Source organism: Oncorhynchus mykiss, chromosome 19 (genome assembly GCF_013265735.2).
Source record: "Oncorhynchus mykiss isolate Arlee chromosome 19, USDA_OmykA_1.1, whole genome shotgun sequence".
In the NCBI taxonomy this organism is placed as follows: Eukaryota; Metazoa; Chordata; class Actinopteri; order Salmoniformes; family Salmonidae; genus Oncorhynchus; species Oncorhynchus mykiss.
In genome coordinates, this window is record NC_048583.1 from 52,547,539 (window position 1) to 52,561,355 (window position 13,817).

The 13,817-nt window shown below is 47.9% G+C and overlaps 1 protein-coding gene across 1 annotated transcript; it reads right to left on the reverse strand.

The window, feature by feature from the left end:
- Positions 1–3,884: 3,884 nt before the first annotated feature.
- On the reverse strand, positions 3,885–13,807 carry efcab2 (EF-hand calcium binding domain 2). The gene is made up of 7 exons (XM_021574682.2): positions 13,599–13,807; positions 13,368–13,452; positions 13,149–13,221; positions 12,732–12,811; positions 6,837–6,879; positions 4,884–4,950; positions 3,885–4,168 (listed from the first exon to the last, which is right to left on the reverse strand). Exons 1-7 carry the CDS (start codon positions 13,621–13,623, stop codon positions 4,050–4,052), a joined length of 492 nt encoding a protein of 163 aa, XP_021430357.1. The 5' UTR covers positions 13,624–13,807; the 3' UTR covers positions 3,885–4,049.
- Between the last annotated feature and the right edge of the window lie 10 nt (positions 13,808–13,817).

The window sequence follows — 13,817 nt, forward strand, 5'->3', positions numbered from 1 at the left end:
CGGCTGGTTGGGTTGTGTATCGGAGGACGCATGACATTCAACCTTCGTCTCTCCCGAGCCCGTACGGGAGTTGTATGCTACTACAACAATTGGATACCACGAAATTGGGGAGAAAAAGGGGTACAATTTAAAAAAATAAAAAATAAAAAAAAGAATGCCAAGGTAACCTGACTATTGACCCGTAGCACATCTGTAGCCATGAAATGCTTTGAAAGGCTGGTCATGGCTCACAACAACACCATCATCCCAGACACCATGGACCCAATCCAAATCGCATACCGCCCCAACACAGCCACAGATGACACAATCTCTATTGCATTCCACACTGGCCTTTCCCACCTGGACAAAAGGAATACCTACGTGAGTATGCTGTTCATTGACTACAGCTCAGTGTTTAACACCATAGTGCCCTCCAAGCTCATCACTAAACTCATCACTAAGCCAAGGTTGCCAGGTGCACGGTGTAGCCTCCGACACATTGGTGCGGGTTGGATGCGCGCTGTGTTAAGAAGCAGTACGGCTGGTTGGGTTGTGTATCGGAGGACGCATGACATTCAACCTTCGTCTCTCCCGAGCCCGTACGGGAGTTGTATGCTACTACAACAATTGGATACCACGAAATTGGGGAGAAAAAGGGGTACAATTTAAAAAAATAAAAAATAAAAAAAAGAATGCCAAGGTAACCTGACTATTGACCCGTAGCACATCTGTAGCCATGAAATGCTTTGAAAGGCTGGTCATGGCTCACAACAACACCATCATCCCAGACACCATGGACCCAATCCAAATCGCATACCGCCCCAACACAGCCACAGATGACACAATCTCTATTGCATTCCACACTGGCCTTTCCCACCTGGACAAAAGGAATACCTACGTGAGTATGCTGTTCATTGACTACAGCTCAGTGTTTAACACCATAGTGCCCTCCAAGCTCATCACTAAACTAAGGACCCTGGGATTAAACACCTCCCTCTGCAACTGGATCCTGGAATTCCTTGACGGGCAGCCCCATGGTGGAGAGGGTAGGCAACAACACATCCGCCACGCTGATGCTCAACACAGGGGCCCCTCAGGATGATGAGACACCCTACAGGGAGGTCAGAGATCTGGCAATGTGGTGCCAGGACAACAACCGGTCCCTCAACGTCAGCAAGACAAAGGAACTCATTGTGGACTACAGGAAAAGGAGGGCCGAGCACACCCCGATTCACATCGATGTGGCTGTAGTGGAGTGGGTCGAGAGCTTCAAGTTCCTCAGTGTCCACATCACAAAGGACCTGTCATGGTCCAAACACACCAACACAGTCGTGAAGAGGGCACAACAACACCTCTTCCCCCCTCAGGAGGCTGAAAAGATTTGGCATGGGCACTCAGACCCTCAAAAAGTTATACAGCTGCACCATTGAGAGCATCTTCACTGGCTGCATCACGGCAACTGCTTGGTATCTGACCGCAAGGCGCTACAGAGGGTAGTGCGTAGTGCCCAGTACATCACTGGGGCCAAGCTTCCTGACATCCAGGACCTATATACCAGACAGTGTCAGAAGAAGGCCCTAAACATTTTCAAAGACTCCAGTCACCCAAGTAATAGACTGTTCAATATGGAAAAAGTGCAGTCTCAAAAACCATCAGGTGCTATGATGAAACTGGCTCTCAAGAGGAGCGCCACATGAAAGGAAGACCCAGAGTTACCTCTGCTGCAGAGGATAAGTTCATTAGAGTTACCAGCCTCAGAAATTGCAGTCCAAATAAATGCTTCACAGAGTTCAAGTAACAGACACATCTCAACATCCACTGTTCAGAGGAGACTGCATGAATCAGGTCATCATGGTCGAATTGTTGCAAAGAAACCACTACTAAAGGACACCAATAAGAAGAAGAGACTTGCTTGGGCCAAGAAACACGAGCAATGGACATTAGACCAGTGGAGATCTGTCCTTTGGTCTGATTAGTCCAAATTTTAGATTTTTGGTTCCAACCACCATGTCTTTGTGAGACAAAGAGTAGGTGAACGGATGATCTCTGCATGTGTGGTTCCCACCGTGAAGCATGGAGGAGGAGGTGTGATGGTGTTGGGGGCTTTGTTGGTGACACTGTCAGTGATTAATTTAGAATTCAAGGCACACTTAACCAGCACGGCTACCACAGCATTCTACAGCGATATGCCATCCCATCTGGTTTGCACTTAGTGGGAATATCATTTGTTTATCAACAGGACAATGACCCAACACACCTCCAGGCTAAGGGCTATTTGACCAAGAAGGAGAGGGATTGAGTGCTGTATCAGATGACTTGGCCTCCACAATCACCTGACCTCAACCCAATTGAGATGATTTGGGATGAGTTGGACCGCAGAGTGAAGGAAAAGCAGCCTACAAGTGCTCAGCATATGTGGGAACTCCTCCCAATATTGTTGGAAAATCATTCTAGGTGAAGCTGGTTGAGAGAATGCCAAGAGTGTGCCAAGCTGTCATCAAGGCACAGGGTGGCTACTTTGAAGAATCTAAAATAGAAAATATATTTTGATTTGTTAAACACTTTTTTGGTTACTTATTTCATAGTTTAAAATATATATATATATATATTTAACTTTTATTTAACTAGGCAAGTCAGTTAATAACAAATTCTTATTTACAATGACGGCCTACACCGGCCAAACCCGGACGGCGCTGGGCCAATTGTGCGCCGCCCTATGGGACTCCCAATCACGGCCAGTTGTGATACAGCCTGGATTCAAACCAGGGTGTCTGTAGTGATGCCTCTAACACTGAGATGCAGTGCCTTAGACCGCTGCACCAAATAGTAAAAATAAAGAAAAACATTGAATGAGTAGGTGTGTCCAAACTAGAGACTGGTACTGTATATATCTATATTATTTTGCTCATCTTTTCATACTTTTTAACTTGGCATTGTTGGGAAAGGGCTCTTAAAGTAAGCATTTCACAGTTAACTCGACACCTGTTGTATTCAGCGAGTGTGACAAATAAAATTGGATCATCATCATCGTCATCATCACCACCACCACAGAAACAAGGTTTGTCTATGCAATAAGCTATTTAACCACTCCTTGGAGAGGTTTTACTCAGAACACAACAATTTAATTTGTGTTCTTTTCATGAATATCCTCATTCAATTCATCTGTGCTTCACATTCCGATGATTATGCACATAAGGTGGTGTGGTGCTGATGGTGTCGTGAATGAAAGCATATTGCTGCAGTGATTTATATAGCGTGGTGTTGCATGTTGTTTATGGATACACAGCGCCATCTGGTTTCACTGCATGGCCTAGCACAACAGAGGGAGAATATTTGGCAATAAACCCGTGCATGGTCTAATTACAGGCCTGGCCACGCAGGTCTAGTTACAGGCCTGGCCACACAGGTCTAGTTACAGGCCTGGCCACACAGGTCTAGTTACAGGCCTGGCCACGCAGGTCTAGTTACAGGCCTGGCCATGCAGGTCTAGTTACAGGCCTGGCCATGCAGGTCTAGTTACAGGCCTGGCCATGCAGGTCTAGTTACAGGCCTGGCCATGCAGGTCTAGTTACAGGCCTGGCCATGCAGGTCTAGTTACAGGCCTGGCCATGCAGGTCTAGTTACAGGCCTGGCCATGCAGGTCTAGTTACAGGCCTGGCCATGCAGGTCTAGTTACAGGCCTGGGTAATTCCAGTCTTCTGGGGCCTGATTGGTGTCACACTTCTCCCCATCCCTAGCAAACACACCTGATTTAAACTAATTGCATTTTTATCTGAAGATCATGATTAGTCGATTATTGGAGTCAGGTGTGTCAGCTGGGGCTGGGGAAAAAGTGTGACAACAATAAGGCCCCTGAAGACTGGAGTTGGCCAGGCCTCTAGCACAACAGTGGGAGATGTACAATATTTGGCGATAAGCCCAAAAATGTTTATGACACTGCAAACATTTACAATACCACATTATATTCTGTATTAGACTATAACAATATAGCAATTACGCAAGACAACGGTTACATTTGTCATTACTCCCAGCAGGAATGTGAATATGTTTGTGTGTGTGTGATTGAGAGTCTATCTGGGGTCATCCACGGTCATCATGCTAACAAAGTCTTTGTAGAAGATGAGGTTCTTGTCAGGGTCCATTGCAGCTGACAACATCTCCTCCATCTCTTCCTGGGTGAAGGGCTCTCCTGCAGAGAGGGACACATACCCACAATAGATCTTTGTCGATCCATTATACAGAGACAACCAAAACATTTGCTAACACAGCACCAAACACTCCATACACACACACACACACACACACACACACACACACACACACACACACACACACACACACACACACACACACACACACACACAGGGTCAACCACAGAGAAGCACCCCTGGAGAAGTTTAGGGTGTGCCTTGCTCAAGGGAACAACAGTAGGTGGCCCCTGAGGTATTGATGGCAGTTGCCAGACTGCCTTTATAACCTCGAGGCTACTTCCACCCCCTAGCAGGGTTTCTCAAGGTTGATTCTGAGGAACCATTATATGCTGCATGTCACTCCAGCTGAGCATCCATTACATACTAATAAGTCATAAGTACATATGCTAGGTCCAAGGGAGCCAACACACTGGAAACTGGTAAGAATGAACACTAAAGTCAAAATAGACTTTATATATCTCCCAGTATTGCTGTTCTGGGAGATATATAATCATATAATGCTTGTAGAGTGGATTGTTATCTGTCAGTGTCGGTCTGTCCAAACCTTGGACCACTAGAGGGCGTAATATCATCTTGCCTTACACAAAGCCCACATAACTGTTAATAAACAGTGACAAGATGTGATATATTTGTGACTTCAGGCCAATGATTCTGTGGTTTTATGTAAGGAGCTCTATGTTGCTTTCAACTTACCTTCCTGTGTCATGTACTTTGTGAGCTCCTCCAGTTCCAAATGTCCCTTTTTCTGCTTATCTAGAACCTGCAAATTTGAGATGTTTTTTCCTCTTAGCAAATAAGACGATCATAGAGGGAACCCAAGGTATGATCCTATACAGTCTGCATTAACCCAAGATTACTTATACAGGCTGCAATAGAGGTAACCCAAGGTAACCTATACAGTTGTGGCCAAAAGTTTTGAGAATGGCACAAATATAAATTTTCACGAAGTCTGCTGCCTCAGTTGGTATGATGGCAATTTGCATATACTCCAGAATGTTATGAAGAGTGATCAGATGAATTGCAATTAATTGCAAAGTCCCTCTTTGCCATGCAAATTAACTGAATCCCCCAAAAACATTTCCACTGCATTTCAGCCCTGCCACAAAAAGACCAGCTGACATCATGTCAGTGATTCTCTCGTTAACACAGGTGTGAGTGTTGATGAGGACATGGCTGGAGATCACTCATGCTGATTGAGTTCGAATAACAGACTGGAAGCTTCAAAAGGAGGGTGGTGCTTGGAATCATTGTTCTTCCTCTGTCAACCATGGTTACCTGCAAGGAAACACGTGCCATCATCATTGCTTTGCACAAAAAAAGGCTTTGAAGGCAAAGATATTGCTGCCAGTAAGATTGCACCTAAATCAACCATTTATCAGATCATCAAGAACTTCAAGGAGAGCGGTTCAATTGTTGTGTAGAAGGCTTCAGGGCACCCAAGAAAGTCCAGCAAGCGCCAGAACCGTCTCCTAAAGTTGATTCAGCTGCGGGATCGGGGCCCCACCAGTACAGTGCAGCACAGTGGAGTGCATCTGCACGCACAGTGAGGCAAAGACTTTTGGAGGATGGCCTGGTGTCAAGAAGGGCAGCAAAGAAGCCACTTCTCTCCAGGAAAAACATCAGGGACAGGCTGATATTCTGAAAAAGGTACAGGGAATGGACTGGGGTAAAGTCATTTTCTCTGATGAATCCCCTTTCCGATTGTTTGGGGCATTTGGAAAAAAGCTTGTCAGTCAACAGTAAAGCATCCTGAGACCATTCATGTGTGGGGTTGCTTCTCAGCCAAGGGAGTGGGCTCACTCACAATTTTGCCTAAGAACACAGCCATGAATAAAGAATGGTACCAACACATCCTCTGAGAGCAACTTCTTCCAACCATCCAGGAACAGTTTGGTTACAAACAATGCCTTTTCCAGCATGATGGAGCACCTTGCCATAAGGCAAAAGTGATAACTAAGTGGCTCGGGGAACAAAACATCGATATTTTGGGTCCATGGCCAGGAAACTCCCCCGACCTTAATCCCATTGAGAACTTGTGGTCAATCCTCAAGAGGCGGGTGGACAAACAAAAACCCACAAAGTCTGACAAACTCCAAGCATTGATTATGCAAGAATGGGCTGCCATTAGTCAGGATGTTGCCCAGAAGTTAATTGACAGCATGCTAGGGAGGATTGCAGAGGACTTGAAAAAGAAGGGTCAACACTGCATATATTGACTTCATGTAATTGTCAATAAAAGCCTTTGACACTTATGAAATGCTTGTAATTATACTTCAGTATTCCATAGTAACATCTGACAAAAAATATCTAAAGACACTGAAGCAGCAAACTTTGTGGAAATTAATATTTGTAACATTCTCAAAACTTTTGGCCACAACTGTACAGTCTGCAGGGAATTAACACAAGATGATCTATACAGTCTGCAATTGAGGGAATTAACCCAATATTATCTATACAGTCTGCAATTGAGGGAATTAAACCAAAATATTATCTATACAGTCTGTAATAGAGAGGATTGATCCAAGATAACCTACACAGTCTTCAATAGAGGGAATTAATCAAAGATAATCTATACAGTCTGCAATAGAGGGAATTAATCCAAGATAACCAACACACTCTACATACAGAACCTATACAGTCCATTACCTCAAAGGCCTGGAGCATAAGGTCCTCTGGGATGGGCCGGAACCTGCAGAGTACACACACACACACAGATAAGAAGTTACAGAACACACACACCTTTTACACACACACACATACAATCGCATACAGAACATTACAGCAAGTAAGTCAACTATATCAATCATAGTATGTTTGTAAAAGGTGCTGCCAACAGAGTTTTTATCTATAACTGAGACCAGGCAGGAACAGGTTAGGGTCATTATGCATGATTTATCAGGGAGTTACGACTACCTCTTATATTAGCTATACCTCCTCCTTCTGGACACACCTACTCTGTCTGTATTTGGAGTAGGATTTAGTTGCCCCCTACACTCTGTGGTAATCCGGGAGGTCTACCCTGTGGGTTGGTGATCGAGGGGAGGTACGTGCCGCGACGTTGGCTCCCTGTGCTGGGAGTACACGGTCTGGGTACCACGGCGCTGACGGTCCCAAGTAGAGATAATTAGGGGAGAATGCCAACCAGCTGTGCAGACCACATAAAGGGAGCACCGTGGCACACCGCGAGGGAGACAGAGAGAGAGAGAGGAGCCACATTTGAGAAGTGACAAACCTAGGTTATTTTGTTGTCATGGTAATTTTGTTGCCTAATAAAGTTGTGTTTTCTGACTAGAACCTCCCTGTCTCTGTGTTCATCTCGGCACGCTCAACCCAACACCCAACGGTTTACCACACCTGGTGGAGAATACGGGCACCTCAGTAGCTTTGGGTGCCGTGGGGTCGAGCGTACGGAGATTGCCATGGAGGAACTGGTGGCTCAGTTTATACTCAGCCAACAGAAGCAACAGGCTTTCCAGAAGCCAGCGCTGGAGGAGCAGCTCCAACAAAACAGACTGGTAACGGAGGTAGCCTAGTTGAAGGGTGGGATGGCTCATGAGTAAGTTTCTGGCTAAGTAAATGGAGGACGATGACTTGGAGACGTTTTTGTGCACCTTCGAGAGGACGGCACAGAGGGAAGGGTGGCCTTTTGGCACCCTATCTCTCCGGGAAGGCCCAGAAGGCCTACTTCGACTTGAACGCCGACCAGGCAGCAAATTATGAGAGACTCAAACGTGAGATTCTGAGCCGTTATTCATCCTCGCACGCCGTGCACAACTGGTCCATGACTGGGCCTTTGACTCCACCATCTCCCCTGCGCTCAGATGAGCGACCTGGTGCGCCTGACCAAGGGATGGCTACTGACCAACGTACCGTCCCTCCCGACAATCAATAAGGTACCTTCTGGCCCTCAGCACCTTCGGGCCCTGCCCTACTAGATGAGGAAGGCGACGAACCCCCAGAGCCTGTAGGAATTGCTGACTGCGGTGGAAACCTACCAGAACACCCAGGACTTGCTGAAAGGTGCCTGGGCGGAGAGAGTGGACGCAGGGAGGGGGAAGAAAAGCACAGAGGCGAGGGGCAGAAGGCGGCCCGTACGGAACCAGCCAAAGCTGCGAAGCGGGAGGTCAACCCGAACCGATGACGACATCCACTGCTGGACCTAGATCAGAGGCGCTGCTATGAGCGCGGCAAGCCAGGAGACATCGCATGGCGCTTCCCCGGCCGGGAGGAGTCCATGCCCTCCGCATCCCCCAGCTCCGGGGTAATCCGGATGGCGAGTTGTGTCATCTCCTGTTGGGCGCACACCGAGACGGCCCCACCGATGGTTCCAGTATGAATCGATGGCGTCGACACCAGCGCTCTGCTGGACTCTGGCAGCATGGTGACCCTGGCCCAACCACAGTGGCTCACACGAGAGGGAAAAGACGAACCGGGGGGCGAGGAGAAATCAGTGTCCTGTATACATGGGACACGAAGAGGTACCCAACATTGCCGGTGCGGCTAACCACCCCAAGGGGGGAGTGCCAGATGCACGTGGGGGCTGTTCCTAACCTGCCCTTGCCCATTCTCGTTAGAGATTGCCCTCTCTTCCAGACACTGTGGAGGAGGGACCTGGGGAGGCGTGCGCAAGGTAGGCAGGAGAGGAAAAAGGATGGTCATCTGCGCAATCCACTCCCCGCCACGAGAGGTGTCCACCGGGCCCGAGTCGGACCAGGAGGAGGGAGATGACCCAACGCCGGGAAGCGAGCCGTCGTCCGAGGAGGACCTCTGGCTCCACTTTATGGAGGTGGAGGCACTCGACGGACCGACCGACACAGGAATCCTCACAGGCCAGTTCGGGACAGCCCAGTTAGAAGACCTCAACCTCCAGAACGCGAGGGGCCAGGTGATTGTGGTGGACGGCATGCTATTACCCGGGGTAACTGAGTGGCGCTACCCCCACTTCGACATCAAGCATAATTTATTGTATCAGGTAGTAAAGCACAATGGGGAGACAAAAGGAGCTCTTCCAATTATTCTTCCGCAGGAAGCAGATGCTGAAGAAGATCATCGAGAGAGACAGGAGGCACTGGGACAAGCTGCTGCCCCACCTGATGTTCTCGTGCGCGAGGTACCCCAAATGTCCACTTCTCCCCCTTTGAGCTCTTGTATGGCCGTCGGCCCCACGGACTGCTGGACCTAGCGAAGGAGGTCTGGGAGGAACAACCGACCCCCCTTCGCAGTGTGGTGGAAAACATGGAGGAGATGAGGGAGAGGATGACGGTGATTTGGCCAGTGGTGAGGGAGCACATGGCCCAGGCACAACGTACCCAGGAGCGTGTATACAACCAGGGGGCCCAACAACGAGAGTTCCACCCGGGTGAGAAGGTCTTGGTGCTGATCCCCACAACGGAGAGCAAATTCCTGGCTACTTGGCATAGGCCCTACGACATCGTGGAGCGAGTAGGAGACATCAATTATAAGGTCCGCCAACCGGGGCGGAGAAAACCCCTTCAGCTTTACCATGTGAACCTACTGAAGAAGTGGTAGGAACGAGAGGCGCTGTGCTCAATGTGGACCCAGCCACAGCAGAACCCGCCCTCTTTCGAAGTTTCCATGGGGAAAGACCTCAGCCCAACACAACAGCAAGCGCTTCGAGAGTTGGTCCAGCGGAATACGGCCATGTTCTCCGAGGTGCCAGCCGCACGGATCTCGTGGAACATCATATCCACACACGTCCGGGAGAAAAAGTGCGTGAACAGCCATTCTGGATACCAAAATCCCGGAGGGCAGCGGTCCAGTGGAAAGTGATGACAATGATAGAGATGGGGGCACTGGAGGAGTCCCACAGTGTGTGGTCTAGCCCTATGGTGCTGGTACCAAAACCAGACGGAACCGTCCGCTTCTGCAACAACTTCCGGGGCCTGAACGAGATCAGTGAATTCAGCGCCTACCCCATGCCCCAGGTAGACAAACTGATCAACCGCTTGGGGAAGGCAAGATACGGCCAGCACCCTGGACCTGACAAAGGACCTTCTCCCTGGACCATCTCCATCTCTACCATTACCGGGTCCTTCCTTTCGGGCTCCACAGGGCTCCAGTGAGCTTTCAGCGACTCATGCACTGTGTGTACGTTGCTGCTTATTTAGATTATATAATCGTGCACAGTGACAGTTGGGAGTCCCATCTCTGTAAGGTTACAGGCCGCGGTGGATGCGCTAAGGGATGCGGGGCTGACCGCGAACCCCCACAAGTGCAACCTGGGCTACGCCGAGGTGGAGTACCTGGGCTATCGAATCTGGGCAGGATAAAAAAATAATAACAGAAAAATCAACCAAGAGGCAGGTGAAGTCGTTCCTGGGGTTAGCAGGCTACTACAGTCGATTTGTACCTAACTTTGCCGCAATAGCTTCTCCCCTCACAGACATAACGAAGGCACACCTACCCCAGACGGTGCGATGGACGAAAGACACAGAGACGGCATTCCAGGCCCTGAAGGACACGCTATGTTCACCCACGGTACTCGTCACCCCGGGCTTCTCAACAGACCTCCTGGTCCAGACAGACGCGTCTGAAACTGGGGTAGGGGCCGTCTTGTCCTTAGAGCAGGAAGGTGAGGAGCACCCTATCATGTATATCAGCAGGAAGCTCCTCCCGAGGGAGAAGTACTCGATTGTCGAGAAGGAGTGCCTCGTCGTGAAGTGGGCGCTGGACACCTTTAAGTATTACCCCCTCGGGAGGAATTTCCCCCTGATTACTGACCATGCCCCCTTGTGTGGATGGCAAGCAGTAAGGACACGAATGATCGCATCACCTGCTGGTTTCTGTCATTACAGTGTTTCTCTTTCTCTATCATCCACAGGTAGGGGGGACAGCACGGCAATGAGGACACCCTCACCACGGGGGGATGCAAACCTAGCCCTGGGAACACCTCTCTCCCAGTCAGGGCTAAGGGGGAGGGCGGTGTGCAGTATCCCGGAAGTCTACCCCGGAGGTTGGTGATAGAGGGGAGGTCCGTTCCGCGACATTGGCTCCCTCTGCTGGGAGTACACGGGCTGGGCACCCCGACGCTGATGGCCCCAATTAGAGGTAATTAGGGGAGAGTGCCAACCAGTCTGTAACGATTATCTTTGGGTGAAAGAGAGGAGGACCAAGATGCAGCGTGATGATAATCCATATTTAATGGGAATACTTATTAACAATCAGAGACAACGATAGACAGCTCCTCTAATTGAGAACCAATCTAGGCAACCATAGACGTACAAAAACACCTAGATAGGAAAACACCCCCATAAACATACAAAACCCCTAGACAAGGCGAAAACACATACATCACCCATGTCCCACCCTGACCTAACCAAAATAACAAAGAAAACAAAGAATACTAAGGTCAGGGTGTGACACAGTCATGCAGGCCACATAAAGGGAGCACTGTGGCACACTGCGAGGGAGACAGAGAGAAAGGCATGGAACCGAATCTGAGAAGAAGGACCAAGCCAAACTTAAGTTATTTTGTAATGTTTATTTTGTTGCCTAGTAAAGTCATGTTTTCTGACTAGAACCTCCCTGTCTCTGTGTTCATCTCTGCACGCTTAACCCAACATCTGTCATGTATTGTCATGTTGTGTCCTGTTCCTGTTCTTACTCTTCACCCTGTCTCCCTCTGCTGGTCGTATTAGGTTACCTTTTCTTCCCCTCTTTCCCCCAGCTGTTCCTTGTCTTCTCTAACTACCTCGTTCACCCCTTTTCCCACCTGTTCCCTTTTTCCCTCTGATTAGGTCTCTATATCTCTCTCTGTTTCTGCTTCTGTCTTTGTCGGATTCTCGTTTGTGTTACTCATGCCTGAACCAGACTATCGTCGTGTTTGCTGCAACCTTGTCCTGTCCTGTCCTGTCGGAATCTGCATGTTCATCTAACCTTGTCCTGTCCTGTCGGAATCTGCCTGTCCATCTGAGCCTACGTGTGTTTCGTCATTAAAGAAACTCTGTTTTGTTAATTCGCTTTTGGGTCCTCATTCACGCACCTGACAACATCCCACGATTTACCACAACTCTTAAAAAAAAGGTGTTATCTAGAACCTAAAATGGTTATTCAGCTGTCCCCATAGGAAAACCCTTTAAAGTACCATTGTTGGTTCCATATAGAATCATTTCCACTGAGGGTTCTACATGGAACCCAAAATGGTTCTACCTGGAACCCAAAATGGTTCTACCTGGAATCAAAAAGGGTTCTCCTATGGGAACAGCAAATGACCCTTTTGGAACCATTTTTTCTTAGAGTGTAGACACTGATCTAAGCTAAGTGTTCTTACAGGTAGCAACAGAGGCAGTGTTTCCAGAAAAACCTACAGCACCAGTTCTAGGAATTCCTAGAAACTACCCAGACAGCCAGACAAGTCAAGTACAGTCAGATCCTCCAGTTTGTCTCTGTCTATCTGAGATCAATGTGTTTCAACTGATTGTATGTCTCTCTACCTCTTCCGCTCTCTCTCCTTTGTTCTTACATTGTCTGATACAGCCCCATGCAGCAGACTCTGTGCATGCCTCTTTCCAATGTTCTTACTTGCGCTCCATTAGAACCTTGGTCATGGTGGGGAGGAACTTCTCAAAGCGGATGTATCCTGTTGGCTCCTCCTCCTCAATCTAGGGGAAGAGTTTGTTCACAAATATTATGGTCTGAATTGGAGCAAAATTTCTGGGGAATTTACTATATGTGAGTGTTGGTCCTTTTTTTTTACTTCTACATTACGTGATTGTCCCCTGGCTTCTAACGCCCTTCTACCTTTGCATTTATTCTTTGAGAAAACAGAGTACAACCAGCCATACCTGTTTAGTTAAATATGTCCCATTGTTGTCCTCTCTATGTTCATGTACATATGCACGGTTGACTGTAAGCCGCTTTGGATAAAAGCATCTGCTAAATGACATACTGTATACTATTATTATGTTATTATGTCTCTGATCAAAAGGATGCCCTTACCTCTGCTATGACGTCATGTAGCTCCCCTTCGTTAGGGAAGCAGCCTAGGGAGCGGATGATAGTGCCTATCTCCCTTTGACAGAAGCACAGCACCGGAGTGAAAACATCACCACCATATAATACAACACTGTATAAACCTAAATCAGTGTTGTAAGCCTATTTGGTATCATGTCTGTTGTAAGCCTGTCTAAGTGGGCCTGACTATATCATTCTGCTCACCTGACATCCACTGTCTTGTTGAACTCGTGGTCAAACACATCAAAAGCAGCGCGGATCTTCTTGTGGACCTCCGATACTATGGCCTCTACAACAGCAAATACAACAGACAAATCAAAAGCCCGTCGTTAGTTGAAACTAGTGCCACCTTTCAAATGTATCTCAAACTAGCTGTATCTACAAGTTAAAGCGAAAAAACAACTATTTAAATAGATTTTGAAGCCCATTTCATACCTGCGCTTTCCTTGTCTTCCGCCATTTTCTTTATTTACTGTTGTTGCTAGGAGACCATAAATAGCTTTTGATTGGCAGGACCACTCTAAACGAGTGCAGGACTCAACGTTTTGGAAAGTTCCAGCAGACACTTGTAAAATAGAACTGGCCATGCCTCTCGGATGTAGACCAAGCAATCTGTTGGCTCTATTCAAGGCATTTCTATCATTATCGTTCGAC